The sequence below is a fragment of the Sturnus vulgaris genome, chromosome 3 (genome assembly GCF_052056855.1).
Source record: "Sturnus vulgaris isolate bStuVul1 chromosome 3, bStuVul1.hap1, whole genome shotgun sequence".
Taxonomy (NCBI): domain Eukaryota; kingdom Metazoa; phylum Chordata; class Aves; order Passeriformes; family Sturnidae; genus Sturnus; species Sturnus vulgaris.
In genome coordinates, this window is record NC_142245.1 from 11,042,726 (window position 1) to 11,067,652 (window position 24,927).

The following is a 24,927-nucleotide window of genomic DNA, read 5'->3' on the forward strand; positions in this document are numbered from 1 at the left end:
AGCTGGTGAGCAAAGCATCTGTCAGCACAAGCTGGGAACTTTCTGTGCCCCAAGTTGTGCCTCTGGCTCCCAGGGCTGGCATTGGTCTTCAGCAGACACCAGCCTTTTGAGCTAAAGAAGATGCTGTAATGTTGCAGCGTGATTATTTTTGCCCCTGCGATGTAGAGAGCTAAGGCACAGCCTACATGGATGCACCAACCTGGGAATGTCCTCAGGTCTGCAGTGCTGCATAGAGGAGTTACCCAGAGCCAGATTAACAGTGCAGTGGGAAAAGTGTCACACTTGCAAATCGTGTTCCTCTGTGGCTCACTTAAAGGTAACAAATCATTCACAGTCTTGCTAGAGCAGCTGCCTGCACACCACCACCACGTCTATGAATGGAGCTGATCTGATCTTTATAAAACCAGCATTTTGAAAAGTGGGAATTATTCCTAGCTAACTTGATACTTGGTTTCAAAATTGTCACTTCATAGCTATTATCTGTAACTTTAGCCAGTCTTTTTAAAAGTCCTTTCTTTTCCATTTCAAATAGATGTTTTTCATTAAATGCTTTCATCACTTTCCCCCAACCCCTCACCTCCCACAAATGGAAAGACAGATCTCTGGTTCTTTTGAGAACAAATACCCTTCAATTCATATTCCACAAAGTAGTTTTGCATATTTTAATGGAGTAGGTAGAGATTCTTGGTTTTAGAATGTTTTAATTGAAGTGAAAATCCAGAGCTGAGCATTTTCATAAAATGAACATTAAAAATATTTGACTAGGCTTGAAACATTCTAATTCTAATCTCTCTCATTTATAACACTTGCTTTCTCTTTTTTTGGAAAAGTGTTTTCAAAGGCAAAAGGAAGCAGAGTATCAGAATTATGAAGAGAAGATTCATAGCATACAGCTCAAACAAGAAATTCCTCAAAACTGATTTCTACCATGATTATTTTGCTGATCATAAATGAGCATCTTCCAGTAAAAACCCTCTGTGAAAGGGATTCTGTCCAGAAAAAGTATCACAACTTGTGCCTGCACATGGTCTCCTGTTTGCTAAAGGCCTCCACAAAATTTTCGGTGTTGTTTTCCGCTGGACTCATTCCAAGCCTATTTCAGATGCAGTTTTCAATTGATGCCAAATTGATTTTAGCCTTTTTTCTTTTATATATTCTCTGTACTCTTTCCACATGTATTTGTAGCCTGTTAGTGTGTTTTTAGTCCCAGTACTTTTCCTTGCCTTTTTCCCTAGCCAGAAAGACAAAATATATTCCAGAGCTCCAAGCCCCAGGGGTGACAAGGTCCCTATCCTACCTTGGTTTTCTCTAGGAACCAAGGTCAAAACCAGCTCTTTGAGACACATTTTCACCAAGAACAGTTCCTAAAAGGGGAGACGGAATTCAGAGAAAGGTTGAACTGGGGGTAATTGCCTCACTAGTTATGTCTCTAATGGATGATTTTTGTCAATTATGCTAATTTGCTAAACTTATAAAACTGTATTCGCCCCAGTGGGGTGCATTTTGTGGACATTTTCCATATCTGCCCCTGGAAGCCTCCATTAAACCCCTGCCTTTATATTACCTCCTATACTAATATTATCTTGAAAGTGTGTGTTGTTTCATTTTAAGGCATCACCATGGGTAGAAGAAGCTGGGACACACCCTTAATTGTGAAACACTGGACCTGTTCATTGCCATCAGATTTCAAAAGGCTTTCCAGCCCTAATGGGCTAGTGGATTGTTCATTATCACTGATGTCTCAATATATAGCAGCATGTATCCTATTGCTGGAAGGGCCAGTGTGGCCTTTAGTGAAGGTAGTATGGAGGGACATGTAGCAGCTTTAAATTAACTGATGAGAAAAGAACACTTAGAATGTAATTTGAAATTTCTAAGGTGTTGCACAAACATGAATTATTCTTTACACTTACTGAAAAGACAAAACCAGCTGCTATTACCAAGCCAACATGGGATAAGAGCCATGATACAGTTACTGTTTTTATATCTCTTCCAAATAATAGGATCATAGAATGGTTTTCATGGGAAGAGACCTTAGAGATCATCCAGTTCCAACCCCTCTGCCATAAGCAGGGATGCTTATCACTAGACATGGTTGCTCAGGGCCCCATCCAGCCTGGCCTTCAACACTTCCAGGGATGGGGCATCCACAACCTCTGGATGGCTCATCTAATACCTGGATCAGGAAGTTGGCTTCTACACACTCTAGGAATGCCCTTGGTTGCTTGCAGCCACCTGCATTACTTTCCCAGAAGATGCTGGTGAGGTAGATGTTCAAGAGTACATTCAGTGCAGGTAACTCGGGATGCAGCTGCAGTACAAGATGCAAGCTGAACTCTGTGGGGCAGGAGCCCAAGCCCAAGGCAAGGGGCCATGAACTACCCTTTGCATTACAAAGGGCACAGGGACCTGTGGGGAAGCCAGGGGACCAGACACTCAGAGACACAGCACGAGCTAATGAGCTCCAGACCTTCATGAACTCAGACGGGAGAGATAAAAGGAGTTTATTCCAGGTTCCTCCTCAGAGGCACCAGCTTGAGGTGTTATTTTGTTATTTAGTTACCGCATCATGATTAAACTGTTTTGAGGATCTGGACATCTGTGACTCTGCTATGGGAAAGCCAGGATTAAGCTGGTAAGGAAGCCTGGTGTGAGAGTGGAGGGTATAGCTGTGAAGGCCTTTGGTCCCACATGAGGTGATGTGAGAATGACTCCAGAGTGGCTCTTAGGTGGTTGGACAGGGAAGTTTCCTTAACATTTAAACCTTTCCTTGCTAGCCTCTTGCTTCTGAAAAGCCCCTAGCCCTCAGCTACAGTACTCCGGTTGAGGAAGTGACCCAGCATGCTTCCATGATGACAGTTTTGGAAGGGACCTAAAAACTCATCTGGGACACCTTCTACTAGAGCAGGTACCTCAAAGCCTGATCCAGCCTGGCCTTCAACACTTCCAGGGATAGGGCAGCCACAAATTCTCTGGGCAACCTGTGACAGTGCCTCACCCCTCCTATAGTCCAGCATTTCCTAATATCTAATAGAAACAGCTTAAGGCTATTCCCCCTATTCCCTGCCTGCCCTTGGGAAGAGGCCCTCTCCAGCCTTGTTATGGGCCCTCAGAAGGTACTAGAAGGGGTTCTTAAGTTCCAAAAGGTCAGCAACGAACAACAGCCGTTGGTCACCCACCGTAACCCCTGGTGGTCATGAGCCCAAGGTTCTGAAGGCTGGGAGTTGGGGGGACAGACCAATCAGCAGGCTCAGACCCAGGTGACATCACAATGGCTGAAGAACACCTGGGGCAGTTGGAGGGGCAGAGCTGCAGAGAGACGGTGCAGTGTGGCCTCCTCTCTTGCTTCTCTCTCATCCCCTTTGGGTATTGGTGCCATTCTGTGGCAGTCACCCAGGACCTTCTTGAGTCAGAAGAGGAGCACCTAAAGAAATGGGTAGAGTTCGTCGTTTGTTGGACCTTCCTACCTGTGAACTCTCCAGACTTGGAGAGATTGCAGACCTAGTGACCTCTGCTCGCCTCTCACGCATCCGTAAGAGAAGGCTAGCACTGGCCTTGAGGAATGAAGACTATATTCCAAAGCTGCTACAGCTTTTCCAAGTCTGTGAGCGTGAAAAGAACACCAAAGGCTTGCATCTTCTGTTTGACATTGTGAGAGGAATTCTGTACCTGGACAGCTCCATTCTGTTTGAGGTGATGTTTTCTGATGAGTGTATTCTGGATGTTGCCGGATGCCTTGAGTATGATCCTTGTTTGACTCAGCCAGGATGCCACAGGGAATTCTTGACCAAAAGAGCAAAGCTTCAGGAGGTTATTCCTACCAGAGATCCTGAAATCAAGCAAAAAATCCACCAGGTGTACAGGGCACAGTACATTCAGGCCATAATCATGCCTGATCCATCGGATTTTGAAGAGGGTTTTCTTTCTACCCTCAATTCCTTCATCAGCTCTGGCAAGGAGGAGATTTTACATGGGTTGCAGGTAAGTGTTTTTAATGTAGCTTAGATGGGAGCCTGAAACAAATTAGCACAGTTCTTTTCCATCTTTTTTATGTGGGTGTGGGTGTGGCAAATCCCACAGGGAGTCTATGGGGTTGGGCAGAACTGCAAAGCATAGAGGTGGCACGGCAGAGAAGGAAAGGAAATGTCACACTCTGTAGAGACAAATTTAGGGACCATTTTTGGGGATCATCCCCTGTGCCAGCTTTACCTGTGGCTCTGGTGTCCTGGAGCTGCTTCAGCTGCACAGAAGGAGTGCAGAAAGACTGGAAATGATCCTGCTGGATGTGTATTCTAGCATTTGCCTTCTTTGAGATAAAAATAATGACAGTGTGGAAAGTTTGACTTTGTGCAGTGTGGGATCCTAGAAAGATCGTGTTTTCACTTTCCAGAAGGCACTGTGTAATTCGTGTTCTTTTTGTGTGCTCCACAGCAGGATGAGGAATTTTTGCCTGAAGTTTTGGCACAATTAAAAAATGAAGCTACAACTGGCGAGCAACGATGTGAATTGGTAAGTCAGTAGTCTTGGTGGGTCCTCAAAGGCTTTAAATGAGAGGGATGAATTAGAAAGTGAAACTGTTCTGAGAGTTCTGCAGTCTTAGAAGTACTTCTGGAGAAGCAGCCAGTACACCACCCCCGGTACAAATTGTAACTCTTTCCTCCTTTCAGAGAGTTTTCTGACTCAAATACACAAAACTTTTTTTTCCCCTGTGTACCAGATGAAGTTTTTCAAGGAATTCTGTGCCTTTTCGTTCATGTTACCTAAGAAAATAGATGAATTTCTTCAAACTTTGGCAAAGTTGAGATTTCTTCAAACTCTTGAAATGTTAATGGTAAGTGAAAACTTAAAACTAGTTTAAATAAAACTAGAAAAGCCCACAGCCATATAGCCTTTTAAAATATTTTTTGATCTGCTGAGCACCTTTTTGTAAGTCTGATTGGAGAGTTTTGCTCTGCTGAGAATGGAGGTTTCTCCACAGTTCTGCTCTGGAGTAGCCTGGCTTTGACTGCTCTTACTATTTTACTTTTCATAATGGAGATGTCTGAGGGCATTGAAGTCTTTGTAACAAGGCAGTCAAAAGGTGAAAGAGACTTTTTCACGTGGAAGCGTGATTGTTGGGTTTTTTATCAGAGAAAACCACATCCCTTAAGGAAAGGTCTGAATTCTTGTTGCCTGTAAATGGGTACAGAAACTGTTGTACATCTTGATTTGTACAGTGGTCCTTTAGTACAAAATGAATAAATTGTGGACAGCAGGTATAGAATATCAATAAAGTCTTAGATATTCAAGCAAGCAGGATGTTGTGAATGTTTCCAGCCTAAGTTAGGGCTCTTAAATTCACAGAAAGCTTTGTGTCCTTTCTAAAGGATGAAAATAGTAGGGAAAGGATTTGCCTGGTTCCTCGTGGTTTTTCTGTAACCATATTATTGTGTTTCTCATGAAAATTTTTGTAACGAAATGTTCTCCAGTTTTTAAACTGCCTCTTCTTTGCAGCTTCATGCAATGAGAAATACCAAACTTTATTTACTCTAAGAAATTAATCTCTTTTCTCTTTTTTTTTTTTTTTTTTTGTGTGAGGGAGTGGATGATCTGCAAGTTAGATCTGCTGCTACAGATATATTGTCTTATCTAGTAGAATTTAGTCCAGACATGGTCCAAGAATTTGTAATGCAAGAGGCCCGACAGAATGAGAATGTGAGTAAAAGTGGTTTGGACTTTGTTGAATATACGTTTTAGGGCAAACAGGAAAACAACCAGCAAAATAAAATCAAAATTTCTGTGTTTTGTTTTAATTTTTATTGTTTAAAAATTGCAGAAAATGGGGGACTCATTCCATTCTTGTGAATAATTATTTTGTGATTTATTTGGATTTTTTTTTGCAGGATACCCAGCTCATCACTGAGATCATTAAGCAGATAATCTATACTCCCGACCCTGAATTTGGAGGTGATAGTCAGTTAACAGAGATTTTGCGTGCTCTGATCGATCCAGAGAAAATGCTGGACACAGCTAGTGTAAGAGAACATGAATGGTAGAAGATGTGATACTGTCTTGTCAAACTTAAAAGCTTGATATTCTCTATTGCTGTTATTGTGGGCAGAGGACAAAAAATTACAGGGTTTTTTTATTGAGTGGAATGTGGTCTGACAGCAACTTTAAATAAGCAAAAGATAAGCTAATTTTGCTAATGAAAGGTATGTGTCTGGGGCATCATGCCAGTATTAAACCATGAAGTCCCATGTGTCAATGCAACAGAACTGTCTGACCATAGCTCTCTCCATTTGGATGATAAATCCTGAAAGATTTAAATACATTGCAAGGTACCAGAATACCTGTCAAATGCTTTACAGGTTGTTCTGGGCAAAACTACCTGCATTTCAGAATGGTTTAAGGACACTTTGTCAAGCCCTTTGAGTCTTTGATGTTTTCCCAGTATATATTTGCATCCATGCTGGGGATTCTTTTAATGACAGCTAGCTTAGTTGGATGTCTCACAAGTTTTTCCCAAAATAAAGAAATTGATCTTGTGTGAAGACAGTTCTGCAAATCCAAAGAACTCAGTAGAATTCTTTGTAGGCTGTTTCTTCTGTTACTACTCTTTTTTATTTAAAAGGTTGTATGTGAATGCCAGTGTTTAATGAAATTATTGTTGTTTTAGCATTTAGAAATATTTGAATTTCTCGATATCTTCTACGACCGTTACATTCATGTTCTTGCTGCGCCACTTCTGGCTAATACATCAGAAGAATGGTGTGAAATAGGTAATGGCAATTTAAACTTTTTTCCCTTTGAAGGGCAGTACAGTCTTCGTAACAGCAATAGACCTGTGATGCCTGCTGGGAATAGGCTTGCTGGAAGCTACTGTTCTTTCAGGGTCAGGGATTATGTGGGCAGGAGTTTTTATAGCCCTTTCTTGAAGCTGTGAATGCTGACATAGCGTGATGGTGTACTTTGTAAAGATGCACTTCCTTCATATGTATTGAGAATATTGCCATAGTTTTACTAGTCTAATTTTAAGAATATTTACTGTAAAGGCAAAAAAACCCCACAGTTGTTTGTTGTTTTGTTCTGGCCCAATGTCCTGCTTCCCAAAGCAATTCAGTAAAACAAAAATCCACTAAAAATATGTCAGGAAGTGCAATAGCAACTGAGCTTAGTGTACGCTGACAGCATATTATTTATTTTTTTGTACAACTTAAGGCATTAATTTCTCTCGTAGAAAATAATCAAACAGCAGAAATACTTGCCTCAGTTTTGGAGCTGCTGTCTTTTTGTGCGGAACGGCACAAATATCACATGAAGATGTACGTTATGAGCAAAGATCTCCTAAGAAGAACGCTGGTCTTGATGAAATCCAAACACAAATGTTTGGCCTTGTGTGAGTATGGAACTGTTGTGATTTCCTTTTTAAAGGCTTTGTGTGTCCTGTGTGGAAGGTATAAGAGTGCCAATGTTCACTTGAACTCAGAATTCCTGTTCATTTGCTGTGTTTCATTGGCTACAATTAAGTAATTTGGAAAAAAAGAGGTAGCAACTGTCTGTAAGCACAGACCAATGCAGTTTCTGGTGAGAGGAGGATTGTTGTCTCTTGAAGTCTACAGGGATCCTTTCAAATCTCCATGACAGGATCCTTTGTAATCAGATTTCTTGCCTCATTTCAGTGGAAATTGTGTCCTTTCTTAATAATATCCTGAATCTGGTTCTCCTTGTGGAGGGTGAATGAAATCCTGTGAACCAGGGTCTTGAAAGATTCAGGGCTGGTTCTGGGAGGGGAACAAGAAAAAAGAACACAAGGGAGTTAATAGTTTAACTTCATGCATGCTGGAATGCATTGCTTCTGGACTTGAGAAAAAATCCATGGTTCCTGATGACCTTCAAATACCCAGGGAAGTCCAAGAAGGAAAGAAAGAAAGGTGACCTGTCAACAAATCTGATTCTGCACTTTGGGGTTGCATCTTCCTCTGGGACCACACCAGGTTTTTCAATTCTTCCACAAGAAGGCGAGAGCCCTGGCATGTGGCTGTTGAATGCTTTAATGTATTTCTTCACACAGGTGCTCTTCGCTTTATGAGGAAGATACTTGGCCTGAAAGATGAACTTTATAATCGTTACATCACTCTGGGAAACCTGTTTGAGCCAGTTGTAAATGCTGTGTTGGACAACAGGGACAGGTGCAACCTGCTCAACTCAGCCTTGCTGGAGCTGTTTGAATTCATCCAAACGGTAAGTTCAGCAGCAGCCTCAGCAATGACATGTCCATTGCAGGGCAAGAGGCAAAAGGCAGAGTTCCAAGATAGCAAACATCCTGTTTTAATGGTACGGTCACAAATGGAACAAGGATGTTGCTGAGTCTATTGTCCATTTCTAAGGGAAGTTTAATAATTCTTTCCAGATTTCAGCTCTTTTCCTAAGAATAAATCTGATTGCTCCCCATTTGCTCTTGACAAAAATATTTTGGTTCTAGACAAGGAATCAGTTTCTTTCCAAAATCAAGTTAAAAGCTTTCTGACTTTCTGCATGTGAACATTTGAGACTGAAGCCCTCTTTTGTTCTTACTCAGGAGAATATTCAGTTCCTTATTGCACATATAGTTGAGAACTTCTCTGATGCACTGGAATCTGTCAAAGACGTTCACACATTCCAGGGACTGAAGACAAAATATGAGCAAGAAAAAGACCGGCAAAATGAGAAACCAAACAGGTATGGCCCAGTTGACTGCCATTCTGCAGGCCTGCTGGTTGGTTTTAAATTCCCCATAGAGCAGCAGAAGCAGGTGGCTGGGATTGGAATTGGGTTTCATTCTTGCTGAAAACTTCTTGGGTTAGAGTAAACCCCCATCTACCTTTCTTTGAGTAGAGCTGATGTGGTCAGTAGATTAAATGTTCCATTCAGAAAACTCTCAGCTTTTGAAGAGTAGAATCTTGCTCTATTCTTCTAAGTTAGGATTCGGTCTGCCTCATTATCAGCTGGGTATTTGTGAAGCTTACGGTGAGGGTGGAAGAAGGGATGGAGCTGGATTGCTTTCCCCAAGTCACTTAATTCATTCTAAAGGTTTGGAAGCCATTTATGACCTGCCTGAATCTGAAACATCAGGCAAAGCTTCAATCACTTGTCCTGCGTCTCTTGCAGTGTCCCCTCTGTATTGCCTGGTGAGACATCTGTCAAAGAAGCAACAGGCTTACAGGTGGATGAAAATCTGCAGTTCAATGAAGGTGAAGAGAAGGCAGATCCAATGCCACCAGCAAGCCCCAAAGGCTGCAATCCAACGTACACAGCCCTGACCACAGTGATGACACCACCCAAGGTGGGAGAGAACTTTTATGGAAGCTCCTATCCTCATGTAGGACAGCAGAGCAGCCTCCTGGGGCTTTACTGGGTATAATGTAGCACAGCCAGCAATAGCCTTGCACAGGGTATCTTAATTAGGGATAAATTCACCCAAATCCCTGACTACTTTCACCAAGAATGAAACCCTGACTAGGGTTTAGGGTATGGTTTAAGGAGGATAGGGTGGGATTGGAGTCTGTTGTTAATCTGGTTAATTTTGGCTCTTCTGTATGATTGAACTGTTCCTGTTCTTTGGCTGTCTTCCCTGCCCAGCTAGTGCTCTGTGTGTGTAATATACAGATGGGATTGCCTTTTTTGGAATCTATTCCCCATGCGGGAATGAATAAGTGGTTTTTAAGCAGACAAAATGCAGGAAGTGTTACCTCTTTTGTGCCTTTTACAGCCGAGCATTATTTGAATCTTAGCTTCCAAGCAGCTCCAGGAAACTGTGGCAAGAATTTTATTGCTCACCCCTTTTGACTTGGCAGCAAAACAGATGCGCAGCGTGCATTTTTTCAATGTGTGAATTTCATTTGTGTACCTTTTTCTAATTGGCAGAGAGGACTATTTGAAATATTTGGTTATCCAGATGATGAAGAGGCTGAGACACCTCCAAAGAAAAGAGCTCGTCAGGATTCCTAAAGGAAACGGAAATTTTTAAATAAGAACTTTTATTATGGATTTTCCAGTGCTGCAACTGTTTACTGTTAAAATACGGAACCAGCTGCAGGCCAACACATGTATCTCTCTTGTTATATATGTTATTATAGAATAATAATGTAATGGTAATGTACGTTTATACGATAATATGATATGATATGTTATGATAGAACATAATATACGTTATGATATGATATGTTATGATATAATATAATATGATATGTTACGATATTATATGATATAATATGATAAGATATGATATGTTATGACATGATATGTTATGTTATGATATGATATGATATAATGATATATAATGATATATAATGATATATAATGATATATAATATAATATACTATAATATACTATAATATTAGTATAATATAATATAGTATAATATAATAGAGTATAATATAATATAGTATAATATAATATGATATAATATAATATAATAAAATATGATATACTATGATGTAATAGGATATGATATAATAACTATAAGTGATACAAGTAATATTATGGAATATGGTAGTAATATATAATAACATATGTTAGGTCAATTGCTCCTGGAATAGTTTAAGGTGAAGCCATTTCTATGCTTTGGAGATTAAGTTAGTAGCCAGTTTAGGGTAGTAACCAGTTTTAATTGTATCTCTTGTTTGGAAAAAATTGCTTTCTGTATCGATATGCTAAGATAGTTTTTTTCCATCAAACAAGTTTGTGTTAAAGATCCCAATGTACTTGTTGTACACTATTTGTGAATATGTGGCAATATTAATGTTGAGCTGTAAAATTTAGTAATTATAATTGTACTCTGTAATTTCATAGGATGTGCTATTTGTATTTTAATAAAAAGTTACATGAAAACTGACTGGGTGGGTTTGCTTCTTTTCCTGTGAGCTGCTGTTGCAGTGATGTCATGCCCTGTGCTAAGGGTAACCCCACTCTTGGCTTCACTTTCAATCTGTCATGGCCAAGCCAGTACAGGGTTTTAAAAAGATTTCTACTCTTTTTAAACTGAATTGCAGGTGACATCTCAAACTTTGCAACTAAAGCAGTTCTTTTTGCCTAATTTTATTTTAGCAGATTTCGGTATCTAGTTGTTTATAGGCTTTAAAGAGGCTGAGGCCAGTGGTTGAGCAAATCTGCACTGCAGGGATGCTCTGCAAAAGCAGAAAGTGAAAGACAAAATTAGGAAAATTGAAAATGGATAAAATTTAGTTAAGCGGAGATGTTTTATGCTGAAAATAAATTTATCTTAGAAAAAAACAAAAACCAAAAAACAAAACCCAACCAAAACTGACCAAACTAGAATAAATATAACAACTGTACAATGGCCCTTGACCAAGGCTGGCTTTTTAATGGTACTCTAGACTTTAAAAGATTTGGGTTGTTTATTTCAAATGTGTGTGAACAGATACCACCTCCCCTGCCACACATACAGGGAAATTTAGGCCTCACTTAATAAGAGAGAGTGCAGGAGCTATGAAATCATGAGTTCAAAGTGCTTCTCTGAATTATGTGTCTATTTAAGATTTCTCTTTGCTAGAGAAATCTCTCTGTTATAGAAGTTAAGCAAATCTCTCTGCATAGAAAGTAAACCAGGTTGCAAATACGTTTTTTGTGGCTATTTAGATATAGCCACATCATATTGGTGATTGTCCTATTCCAAATTACAGAAGTGAAAAAGGATAAACATATCTCTAAATGAAATTGAAGTGCAACCCTTACACTGGTTGCATTTCTTGTCTCCAGAAAGCAGCAAAAATTGGAGTGGTTTTATCTCTAAAGGTTCTATGTATGAGTGGAGAAAAAAACTTAGTATTTGTGCAAGTGGAGGTTCAAGAAGAGTAGGCTCAATACATGAATCTTCCATATCTTCCAGCTAGCTGTGGGATCAGGAGGGCTTGTTTTGGGTGACTCTCGTGAATGTGCTAGACACTCCCACAAAAAATACCTGCAGTTTGCAGACTGCTCACCAATAAAGCTATTTATTTTCTAGAGCCTTCTCTCTACTGACAGCTTATATTCAACATTTTGGAGAGACTAAATTATGATGTTGTTCTTATGGAGAAAAAATGACGTTTCATCCTCTAAAGCCGTTACATAAGGTAATTCTTTGTTTCAGGAGTTTGCTGCAGATGTATTTCTGTTGTGCTTTGACAACCTGAGAGTTAATATGCATCTTAAAGCAACCCTGGTGATTTCTCTCTTCCTGTCTCTATTTCTGGCGGTCACAGATAACAAAGGCACAGAATTTCATTCTGTGTCATATCACCATGTTCTATCACTGAGAGCTCTTCTGTGTTTGATTTCTGGTTTCTGTGGTTACCATCTACTGAAATAAAATACAGCATCAACATGAATGACAGAGAGAGATGTCAAAAAGCTATTAATAGTGATTATACAATTGATGCTTTTTGTGCCATGAAATTATTCAAAGCATTAGTTTCCTCAAATGCCCAAGCCAAATTAGATGTTTGTTTTTTTTTTCTTTTTTCTGTTGGGGGGGGGGGGTGTTGTTTTTTTTTCCTAATTTTCTGTTGTATGTTAATGTTTGTCATCCTCCTCCTCCTATACTCTGGAAGAGGCCTGCAGCTGCCTATACCTTTCCTCATCTTCACACCAAATACGGTGTGACACTGCTGCAGTGTCCCCACCTATAAAAGGAGGAGAATGATCCAATGATCCCACCATAAGAAGAAAATCTAACATGTGTGAGCTAAGATGATGATGGATGATGCTCAGAAATGGAGAAAAAGTAATAATGGAGGAAGAAAAAGGAAATAACTGGAGGGTGTCTTGAGGCAGGAGGTTTTTTAGAGTGCTAAGAAATGGGTGGTGGATGTCCGTGTGGTCTGCCATTATTAATCTTGCAGGCTGAGCATTTCTGAGGAGAAGTGATTGCCTGATAGATATTTGCCATGACATAAGGTTACAAACAATTGAGCTCATTTATCAAGACAAATATGAGAAATCAGAAAATAAAAATGACTGGATATTGAGTCCTCTTATTCCAAATAAGGAGGAAATCTACACTTATTAATCTGTTTCATTTAAATTGGGAAAACCAATAGAAAGGCAAGTTAATATGCTTAACTCACATACATGTAGTTTCACCTAGTGATTTCATCGTGTATAAAATTTTTTCCCGTAGGAATAAGAAATGAAACTACATTTAGCACCCATTTAGGTGAACCTGCTGTAATTCACTGAAATTTATTTTTCAGTACTTCAAATATTCATTTGACATGAAGATCCTTCAGCTCTGCCTGCCTGGCTATTTATCAGATGTGGGGAAAAGCAATTTTTTTTCACACACGTGAATCTTTATTAATTTCCTGTTTGGCTTATTTTTTCTAATAATTTCTTCTAATAAATACTTGCCACTTACTCATCAGACTTTGTGACAGTGAGATATCACAAGACTGTGGAAATAGCACACAGTTTGATTCCATACATTTGCTTTGTGCATACCCCTTTCTTTCATTGCATTTTCACCATGTTGGGATATGTCTCAACTTTGACACGTCAGAGACAAATCAGTCTTCATCCAAATTCTGCTACAAACAATACAAATATCCACTTACTAATGAGGTATCTACTGTATTTGCTGCAGTTAGTCCTATTTATCTCTGGATTCATGAAGAAGTCCAAGGCAATATCCTCAATCAGTTCAAATCAGTTGAAATTTCACAGCTATCCCCAGAAGTGTGCCAGAGTAGAAGTGTGAGGAGCTGAAGAAGTCCAACTGCCTTGAAACATGATTCAAGTTGGCACCTCAACTGTAGGTTGTTGTAGCTTGGAGCAAATCTCAGCTACAGAAGACCATGTCTTTTCTTGGAAAACAAATGTGAGAAAGACCCAGAAAACAGAACAGTTGGCAATTTTACCCCCAGAACACTGAAATAGTTTATGGTCCCTGTCTCCAGCAGAGAGCCCAGATCCACAAAAAACAATGAAGCTGAATTGTCTGGGGTTTTTTGAATGTGAATCCCATATTTTGTCAGTGAATGGCATACTTTGTTCTGGCTTCATGTAGATCTGTTTGGGCCTGTCAGGTGAGAAGGCAGGAGGACATTGGTAGTTTCTGAGTGAGTTCAGTGAGAAGTCTGCAGAGCCATGGCAGCACTGCATGGCAGTGACTGCATGCAAATGCAGGAGCTGTAGCCGACCAAGCCCTAGGCCCGCACAGGTTAGTTGTGCCTCTTAGCAGGAAATGTTTCCTTACCTAAGCACAATTAATAATATTTGAGGAAACACCTGAAAATTTGTTAGATTTATCAGTGAAGGAGAGGATCTCTACATCTGTTCAGGGTCCCAAGCCAGCTGCTGTGATCATGTCCATGCAGACTCTGTTGTATACCATCCCTTGGGAGATGATATCTCACATTTGCTTGCTCTGACCACCTTCTTCTCCCAAGACATCCAATTTTGGCTGCAGTTGGAGGCAGGGAAGCAAGCCAGAGGGCCATCATTTGGTTCTTGACACAGCAGTACAGTGGTTGCAAATAGTGCTCTGCTTTTCATTCCTAGAGGACATGACATTCACCGAGGCTGAAGAGCACAAATAGGATGGACTCCAAAGCTCAGGGGATGTGCAGGAATTAACTCCACTGTGTGTCAGCCCCTGGAGGTGTTAGCCACATAGTCTGGGTTTTCCAAATTACTTCAGTCTGCCCAGCTCAGAGCAGCCAGGCACACATCTTATCTGGTGCAATCCCATGTAACTAGACTGGAATATGCTCCTGGGGATTGAGCTGCCATGTGATATAAAATCACATGGAGCCACTTTTATTATTCACAGCTGTGCTCTTTCATACCTGGCCAGGACATGCCCCACTATGGAAGAAGTCTCCAACATCTTACATTGGTAATTCCATGTTTGTGTCCCTGCCTGCAGGCAACATGCTGCACTCAGGTGCTCAGCTTGACAGGCCTCTTGGCTACTGTCAGGTGATGTTTTGCAGTGAGCATGTGGGCTCATTGCTAATTTAGCTCTCTGCTAATTGTGGAAGAGCAGCTGAACCAAACTGTCTTACTAAGGGAAGATTAACTAGAGGCAAGGCCTCATTTAAAAAGAATTCAGGGCAGATGATGCCCCCTCAGGGGCTACACCCAAAAAATGGACAATGGGTCACGAGTTTTCATACTTTTATAAGTTTGGTCCATTTGCATATTGGGGGTTAATCTTCCAATTACAGCTTCAGGTAATGAAGTCATTTACCCCAAGTTTGGTCCTCCCCCAGCTCACTTTTGTTTACATTTCTCTGGGCCTGAGGCACTGAGGTGTCCTTGATTCCCAGGCCTGGAGAAGAATTGTTGTGTCTGATCAAAATGGAAAAGCAGTAGCTAACACTCTACGTGGAGTCTAGAGTTATACACTAAAGAATTGCAGGATCACGAATACACGAAAAATACAAAAGCTGAAATCCTAAAGCATGAGTGTAAGCTCAAAAATTAAGGAGTAGATGTATTGCTGCAGAGGAAGCATGGAGAAGAGAAATTGTGAGGATAAAAGGCAGGAATATGAGCTGCTGCTCATGTTTCTTGTAGTGTCTTAGAGCTCAGTCCTCTGCTTGGTGGGCTGTGTTTCTTCTGTCTTTACTCAGTCTCATGCAATGCAAGGAAGTGAAGTGTTTTCACCATTGAGAAGGATTGTGTATAAATCATTGTATTATTGATTTAGGAGGTCTCAGCTTTACTACATGAGATGAAGGGGATCAGGAGTAAGGGTGCTCATCACCAAGCTTCCAGCCCTGCTAGAGCAACTTTACTGTTGCCATTTGAATGTATTTAACGTTTGTCACAGATCTTAAAAGATTAACGAAGATTTATGGTATTTTTCAGTACCATTACTCTCAAAATATATAAATATTTATATCAGATATGTGAGGTAAATTTTTTTCTTGGCAGACCAGTAAGGCAAAAAGCAACACTTCACTGATTAGTAGCTCCTCTTACTCTCTCTGCTTCCTTACTAGATTAGAAACCCACAGAAATACTTTGCTACAGATTACTGTACTTACTTTCTTCTTATTTCTTTTCTTTATCTTCCTAGTTTCATCAGAAGATTGAGCTGAAAAATATCAGTCATTTGATACATAATACTACAGCCAGGTTCCTAACCTAGATAGATGTCTGTTATTACTACTTCTTCACCAAATTACTTTATCTCCAATCCTGATTTAATTCTCAAGGAATAATTTCATTTTGTATGTGTAGATGGTTAGATTCAGAAAATTACTCTTCATTCACGTATTTTGATTCTTGCATTTTTGCTAGCTACTTCCTCTTGAGTCTTCCTCATTTAACACCTTCAGATATTAAAAAGAGGAGAAAGGGAGCTTCTAGCCTCACCTGAATGTCATGTATGGAACTAGGTTTTGAGAGATTCTTTTGGTCATTGAATCTTTCCATACTTAAATCACCATTTTTTCATTTGGGGGAATCTCTCCTAAAATGTTGAATCTCATTCTGTTGAAGACTAGTCAGGTCACATCATTGTGATGTAAAGAATTGCTGCGATCATGATTTACAAATAGAATGTAGAAATACAGCCCACACAGACAAATAGCAACAGGTGCAGACTCTGATCAGGAGTACTAAAACAGAAGGTATTAAATGCCTCAAGTTATTGAAAACTTCATAGGAGATGCTTCTGCTCTTGTTTGGAGCTCAGCCCTCCCAATAGAAATGCTGGATACTTACAGGAAAAGATCTTTGTGATTCTGGTAATTAGAAACTGTGCAGGATTTGCCAAGAGGTGAGAGTTTGCTCTTAAGCAAATCCTGCACTGAGAGGCTGTGATTTGTTATATCCCAAGGGTGCCTGAGATGGTGAGCCTGAAGAGGTGTATCTGTATGCAATCACAGGTGTCTGAGTCTTTGCTCTCACACAGGTGCTCAGTGCCGGTGTGCACAGTTGATGTGTTGATGCTGACCTGTTGTTTCACAAGTATTCCATACATCATAATCCATGATACTTCAGTGGTGCAGTTCCTGCCCTTGGGTCTGGTTCTGCAAGGTGTTTTAAGGACTGGATTTGAAATTTTATTTTTCCGTGCAAGGCAGAAGGATAGTTTTCATACGTTTATCAAAAGTGGAATCTCTGCAAATTAGACATGGAAGTCAAGAGGAAAAAATCCTTTCCAGTGTAGCAAATAGCTTCAAACTTCTTAAGATGAGTTCTCTTCTCCTTCAGTTTAGCAAAACCAGGGCTCAGTGTTCTCTGCAAAATTTGCTCTGAAAGCTGTGTTAACTCCTGAATTAACCAACTCAGAGACAATTAACTCAGAGTTAATTTTAACATGCCAAACAGATGTTACTGTGGATGTACAGCTACAGAGATCCTACAATAACTTGGGTATATTTACTTCCTCTACAGCACTGTGGACACATCCAGTAAATTCACCAGTCTTAACCCTCTCTATTAGCTGCTAAATTGATTCAGTTTCCCCTGTTTCACATTGTAAAGCTCTCTGGAATGTGGAGACCTTTTCTTAATTTCCTTCTGAAATCTTCCCAAGGCTGCAGTGGCATGAACACTAGACCTATTGTCTACACACAGGTAATAACTCCCTATTGCAATCTCGACAGTCATCTACTTATACAAGAGGACTGATGATGGGAAGAGGTTAATGAGGAGAAAAGGTGGAAAATATTGTCATAATTGCTTTGTAGATTATTGCAAAAGGTTTTAGAAGGGGGAAAGGACAGTTTTTTATTATTTTGATCTAAAATACTATAAAATACTATAAGGAAGATGAGTACTACTGTGACATTTTTTGTTTATTTGAAAAGATTAATTATTCTTGAATGCCTTGATGGTAAGTTTTCAGTCAGCTCTGACTACTGATCAAATGGCTGAAAGCCAACAGTTATTTACTACCGAAGTTTCACTTAGGCAGACAACCAAGGGCATTATCCCAATTATACAATGATTATTTTGGAAAAAGAATGTACCATTTGAATCCATAAATAATGCACTTTATCATCTCAGTATTGAGAAGGGGAGCACTGGCACTTGGTAACTGCAGACTTCTCAGAAATTGCTTTGTAGAGATTTTCAAAGATGCCATCATGGAGGCAGGTGTCTGGCTCCTGGAAGTCGGATGGAAAATGGATATTATTTAAGTTCTCCTGGATTGCTGCTTTTTTTCCAAGGACCATCACTGCTGCATCGTCTATCATGTATTTTGGGGCAAAATGGGCTCAGGGTCAGAGCTGCTGCTTGGACCTTCCCCTACATTTCCAGTGACAGACACTATCAGCTCCTCTCTTGGCAGACTCATATCTGTCCTCCTTGTTCAAAGTAGCTCAGTGTAATGCTAGAGATGCCAGTTTTATCCCTACAGAAAATCACTCAAACTGATGCCTGGAACAGACACTAGACAGAGCAAAAGGGATAAAATAGGAATTTATTGAAAGAATACACCTTGGGCAGTGCAAGAGCCTGGCCAGGGCTACACCCAAATCAAGTCCAAGATGGATCCTGGTCACGAGTCTTTACACTTTTATAAGTTTTGATTCATCTACATATTGGAGTCAATTATCCAACCACAGCCCCAGCCTATGAAGTCTTAGCCCCCGGCTTGCCCCCTTTTCCTCGCTGTTGTTTATGGTTTTTTGGTATCAGTTGTCCTTGATTCTCTAGCTAGGAAGGGATTGTTTTGTCTAACTGCCCTTTGAAGAGAAATTACTAACATCTAATATGAAGTTTCAGAGTTACACACTTAGCAGCAGAGAATCTGAAAAATATAAAAGCTAAAACCCAAAGCATCAACACCATGTTCTCACAGACAGACCTGAGTTTTTCATGTTGGACCTTCCACTTCTGAACTTGATGACTTCCCCCACCCCCATGGAGTGGCAACAGGGAAAATTTTAGTGTTGTATTCACCCAAGTCAAGTAATTTAGTCTGGAGTCTATAGGCATTTAGTGAGAAGAGTAAAGTATCCAGTAATGATGGGTTAAAAGTTCTTAAATAAAACAGTGTACTATCATGTTTTAAAAGGCTGTGTCTTAATGCACAGGAAGATCAATTACATTGGCATAGCCAATTTTCTTTTTTTAGCTTTTTTGATTTTCTTTTCTGAGCTTTAGTACTTGATTGGATTCCATTTCATTCTGAACATTTGGTTGTCTTTATCCCTTGTGTCCTTTCAGCTTTCCTGAATATAAAATTGGAGGTAATAGCTGAGTTACCAAGTGAACATTTGGAATATGGACTTCAAGATGCAGATTTTTGACTTATTTATAAAAGTAAATGCCTCGTGTTTACTTTTGTCTGTTCTTGTTAAGGTACTAAACTCTCATTTCCTCTGTCTGAGATTTCCAGAATGTAAAAAAATCTCTTTCCCTCTGCTAATACATGCAAAACTGACATTTGACCAGTAGCATTGTTTGGCCATGACATTTTTAGAGTAGACAAAAGCCATCCCTGTGATCACCAGCTCACTTACGTGTCCTGGCCTTTTCAGTTTGTGAGGTCCAGGGCAAGGTCTGTAGCAGGACACCTTCCCCCACCACACAAGAGCTTATATGTTGCTCGTTACCTGATGAAATAACTCAGGGCATCTCACATAAGCCTTGGTGCAATGACTCCATCAAGACAGCTTGCCTTGCAGTGAGTTATTTCGGTACCATGGGATTGATGTTTTTAGATGATAATGAACATCTTGCTGTGGAAGCACATGGAGAAAGACGGACGCTTCACTTTACAAACTATAAAAGCTACACCAAACTTTCACAAAGCAGAAATCTTCTGCACATTCCCTGGAAACCTGTGGAGCTTTCTCCCCAAAGTCACGATGCCAGCTCTTTGTGCTTACTCTGCTGGGGATTGAGTGAAAGGACTCTAGGTACATTACCGTCATTTTGGTGCAGATTACATTGACTTTTAATCTAAACTGTTTCTTTGCTAGCTTTAATATAGCTACCCTAATCTCGTGCACTGTTTCATGTAATCTACTAGTAGTTCTTTTTTGTCTTATACTGTGTTGTAAATAACTCTGTTTAAGGCCTTTTGATTCTTAATCTCCTATCTATTCAATAAATAATTCATTTTATAATAAACCTCTTCTGCCATTCTTGACAACTTGTGGGCTGAACTGCTTTAGGTATGGGCTGCCTAAATTCAAGCTGCTGCCAAAAATCTTAGCCTAAAGCAAGGCTTGTCTGAAACTCCCATTTGACCTGTAACAAAGGCAAATAGGAAAAACGAGAGAATGCTTTCTAGCTTGAATCTCTGAGCAAGATTTCAATTCAAAAGGTCAGATTTGTGTCCTATCCACCTTTCCTGACTCCTCTGGGTCAACTGACAAGAACATCCCGTTATTACCTAGTGCCTAACTAGGTCCTGCTATCTTCAGTGAATCTAGTCTAGATGTGTCTGTTTGTTACTGAGTAAGAGAGTGTAATTTACAGAGTAAATTTTTATGAAACAAATGAAAGCCAACAGAAATTAAATGTGGAGTTTATAGACTGGAAAATTCCTCCTAGGGCTAAACTGCCATGTAAAAATACTTTTTGTAAGACATTGGGAAACACCCAAATCCATAGATAGGAAAAGAATAAAAGTCAGAGCTTCATCTCATGTAATTTTTAGAGATTCTTCTGTATTATGAATATGACTTATTTATATTTCCAGTTGAAGAGTTTGTATTCATAACTTCTTTTGGTCATCAGTTCCTTGGCTCTAGAATAGACTTTTCCCCAGTGTGTTCAAAGTAATATATACAATATTTCTTGAATGCAAGTATAAGATGCACATTCTACTTTGTTTCTCAGACACTATTTTATGGTGAAGTATTGAAAATTCAGGTACTGAAGAAATTTTTCTACCTGTAGTTTTCAACAACTGAGGTCACAAAACACTGATACCTCTACCAGTGATACTATGTAGGAAATAAATATTACACCTGCTTTAAGTTTTAGAAACACTGTACATAATTTGTAAATTTTCATCTGTTTTTTAATTATATTGATAAATCAAGCCTTGCTTTTGATGATATCCAGATAAAAACAAGAGCAAATATAGTCTGTGTGGATTAAGATGGAGCTTTTCTGTTTATAGACATTAAGAAAAAATTTCAAATATAAGATCCCATGCAAGACTTGATTTCCTGAAGATCTCTCAACCCTACTGAAATTAGTGGGCACAGAGCTGCCCCATCAGAGTAAAGACACTTTATTCTTCCATGTATTCAAAGGTTTCAAAGAAGGTTCAGGCATTCTTTGGAAAAATGGAGACAAATGCAGCTGATTTACCACTCTACACCTGTTCATTGGCCATGTAACAGGCAACTGTATATTGTATTCATAGGCTGAGTTGTTACCTATCTCTAACTAAAATATTCACTGAGCATCTCTGAAAAGTTTCAGGAGTCATCCATTATAGATTCAGGTCATGGTTTGCAGTCTGTATTCACACTTGTTTTGATGCAGAGCTGCAAAACCTCTGCTTTGCAGCTTAAGAGAATAAACCCAGATGCCACAAATACAGTGGGAGGAGAAGGCTAGGACTCCATCCCCTGCGGGAAAGTCTGACTCTTTGCTCTGTTCCCATGCTCTTCCATCCATTTCATCCTAGATCCTCCTCATATGGCCAGGCATGAACTTAAGGAAACAATGAAGTCTTACAGGGCACGAAAGTGCAAAAAGAGAAAAGTGAAAAAAACAACTGATAGCAGGGGACAACAACAATAATTAACAGGATACAGAACAGCCTGCCTCCATTCACAGTGCTTTGACACATTTTACCTGGTTTCAAGCTATTATCCTTAGGTCTGGAGGTGTTCAGAATGAAACTATATATTTATGTAAAAATTTGCTCTCTAAGAAAAGTCTTCTACTAACTTCTGGAGCTGGCAATCTGGTTATGCTTCAAAGTGAGAGAATTTACATTTCTCTCTAAGCAGAATGCATGACTTCACTGATTACTTCCTCTTTTGTGAATATCGACAAAAGGAATGTGTACTTTAAGAGTGCATGAAATAAACAGTAGACGGAGGCAGTGCCCCTGCTTTCCAGCATGGAAGGACTGGATAGGAGGAAGGAGTACAGCTACCCTTTACCACAGGGAGACATTGCTGCTTCTTGTTCCTGCATTGTCATTTGTTTAACCCATCCTAGGACTTTTCCTTTAATGAGAAAAATATCAAAAGCCAAGTGTTGTATGCTGTGGAGCAATTGTTATTCCTGTGCAGCTCTCTGCCTTAGGCCACCTCTCATGAAATTTGACATCAATTGGTTTCAATTGCACTTTTAATTGCGTTTATCATTCGGGAGGATGGGAACTTTTTTAGTGATGGATTATTAAGACCAAAATATACTGCTGTCTGTCAGTCTGCAAAGGGGTGTAGAGCAAAATCACACTCTCTTCATATGGAACTTTTTCTCCGCTACTGATATTTTCCTCTACTCCTCCAAAGCCAGTATCCCTCTTCTGTCTGGGTTATTATGATAAGTTTTGTGTACTTCATCCCTCTGGCAGAAAACAAACAAGTTTGTGGAAAACAACCTGTGGAAAGAAACTTGGAAAATATATTGTTTGTATTCATTGTCCAGTGACAAAGTTATTTTTTCTCATATTAAAGTAGCTCACAGCAGGATGTTCTCACCCTAATTAAACTAATGTCATAAACAAAAGGTGAAAACATAATACACTCTGCAAAAGAAGTGGATTTTCTACCCAGCTGTCTATTTACAAGCTTAAGAGTTAAGCAAAACCTCTACCTGAATTTAGCTGATTTTGGGATGTGAGTTTTGCTGGAAGAGAGAAATAAGTACTAGGACTGATTGCACATAAACAATGCAGTTGTATTGGCTTCATTGCTGCAAGACATCATGCCATAACATCATTTCTCAAAGTTTTTGTCAGAATTTTATTTCATGAGAACAACTTCTAATTTTTTCCAAATTGAATATGTAAGGATTTTAATTTTTTCTTTAAATTTTTAAAGAATGCAATAAAAAGAGTAACTATGATGAAATGTATCAGAGCACTTGGATGATGTTGCCATTCACAGTGTCAGGATTTTGTCTTGAGATGAATGTCAAAGCTCGTGTTCCACGTTCTGATTTAAGCTAAAACAAAACAGCAGTAACTAAAGACAGTTCACACAGGAAAACTCCTGCAGGTTCCCAAGTTTAATAAAACATTAGAACAAGCTAAATGCTTCTCTGTGTTTGAAATGGCCAATAAAATTTTGATGCAAATGCAGCCAGATTTGCTGTAGGTCTGAGTAGTACTCAGAAGTGCCTCCCCAGGAAGTACTTTATAGGCTGAGAGGTATCCCTAAGCGTAGCTCTGTTTTGGAGGGATGCTAATGACGGCAGGACCTCCCATCTGGTCCCAGCACTCCCCTTTTACATTCTGCTTGTTGGTATCCCAGATTCTGAGACTTCTCCTTTGTTCACAGCTTGAGAAATGAAAGGCTAGGTGAGCCTTGAGGTTCATGTTTTGTGAAGGTGATGGGAGAGGAGGGAGCTACTGGGAAATAGGAGGTTTTCTCAAGTTTCAGATCTCCCTGTATGTGCTTTGTGCATCTTATGCCGCAGGGCTGATAATCCTGTTATCACTTGTGAACCCTGAATTCATGAAAAAGACTTTTCAAAGTGTATTTTGCAAGTGGCTTATCAGTTAGAAATCATTAAAGAGAAAGATCGTTTTTGTGACCCTACAGCAAATCTACCAACTTTGCTATTTGTAGCATCAAGTACACTTCTGGTCTGTACCCACAGGTGCTGGCATCAGCTACCTATTAAACTGCTCAGGGTATTTATTCTTTGAGTCAGTGGGCCAGAGTGAACAAGTGAAAGGTTCGTTTTGCCTAACTTGCAGCTGAAGTATTTTGGAGTCATTCTCTGAAAATTTTCCTAGTTCCCTGGGTTTGCTTGGTACTGTGTTTAATGATCTGTTACTTGAGCAAATCAAAAAGCTCTGCCTCTGCGGGAGGGTCTGCCAACGGAAGCCAACAAAAATAGCTGTGGTTAAAATGACATCTGTTCCTCCAAATGAAAGCTAATAATTTTTGACTGCTTTACCTTTAGGCACAGGTATTTTCAATTAATAAATAAACAAGAATCAAATAAACTTTAGCTGAGACATCTGAAGCACTAATTTTGCAGACATGCGATCATTCCAAAGACCTCAGAGAATCTATATTGTACTTATCTGCTATCATTTATCTTACAGTAGCAGCTAAAAGCCTCCACTGAGACCAGAAGCAAAATTCTGTGCTACACCACCTGAGAGGCAGCTCCTGCCCCGAAGGATTTATTACTTCAACAGAGAGGGGGAAATAACATAGCAAATGTACAAGGAGCCTATAGGAAACATGAAAATCTCTCACATGTGACCCTCTATAGAGCCGAGTGCTCTGTAGGAAGAGCTTTGGTCCCTTTGGTTTCCAGAAAGAGTCATAAACAGCCATCATCTGTCATGTGCTGCTAAGGAGAAACACGACACTGATATTTTGTTGCAGAAAACAGGAGTTTAGGTGTTAACTCCACAGATATGCTGCAAAAACTGAAGCCTGCTTCTATCACTTTAATCTCTTAATTGTAGTCACACTAGTTTAAAACCCATATTAAGTGTTTTTCTGCTCAGGGACTGCAACTAGCTTGCATGTGCTAACCCTAGAAAGATGACTCAGATTCACGTGTGATTTTGTTAGCGTTGAAACTCATAATCACAGAATGATTATATGCAGGTGCTTTATTGAAGAGCTCTGGGAATCAGGGGTGCAGACCCAAATCTGACTCCAACGTGGATCCAAGATGAACATGTTTTTATACCCTTTTCATTATATAACTATATATTAATTATTAAACCTATATTGTTCTATTGTATACATTGATCTTACCCAAGCATGAATTCTTGTAATTTTCATTAGGCCCCTCAAATATTCTTTCTCATGATTCTTGTTAGGATTACA

At 39.6% G+C, this 24,927-nt stretch overlaps 1 protein-coding gene across 1 annotated transcript; it reads left to right on the plus strand.

Moving 5' to 3' along the window:
* Positions 1-2,397: 2,397 nt before the first annotated feature.
* LOC106863226 (serine/threonine-protein phosphatase 4 regulatory subunit 3B-like) lies at positions 2,398-10,107 on the plus strand. The gene is made up of 11 exons (XM_014892606.2): positions 2,398-3,981; positions 4,432-4,509; positions 4,718-4,831; positions 5,578-5,694; positions 5,883-6,014; positions 6,659-6,761; positions 7,220-7,378; positions 8,054-8,223; positions 8,561-8,700; positions 9,130-9,304; positions 9,886-10,107. Exons 1-11 carry the CDS (start codon positions 3,433-3,435, stop codon positions 9,967-9,969), a joined length of 1,821 nt encoding a protein of 606 aa, XP_014748092.2. The 5' UTR covers positions 2,398-3,432; the 3' UTR covers positions 9,970-10,107.
* Positions 10,108-24,927: the final 14,820 nt, after the last annotated feature.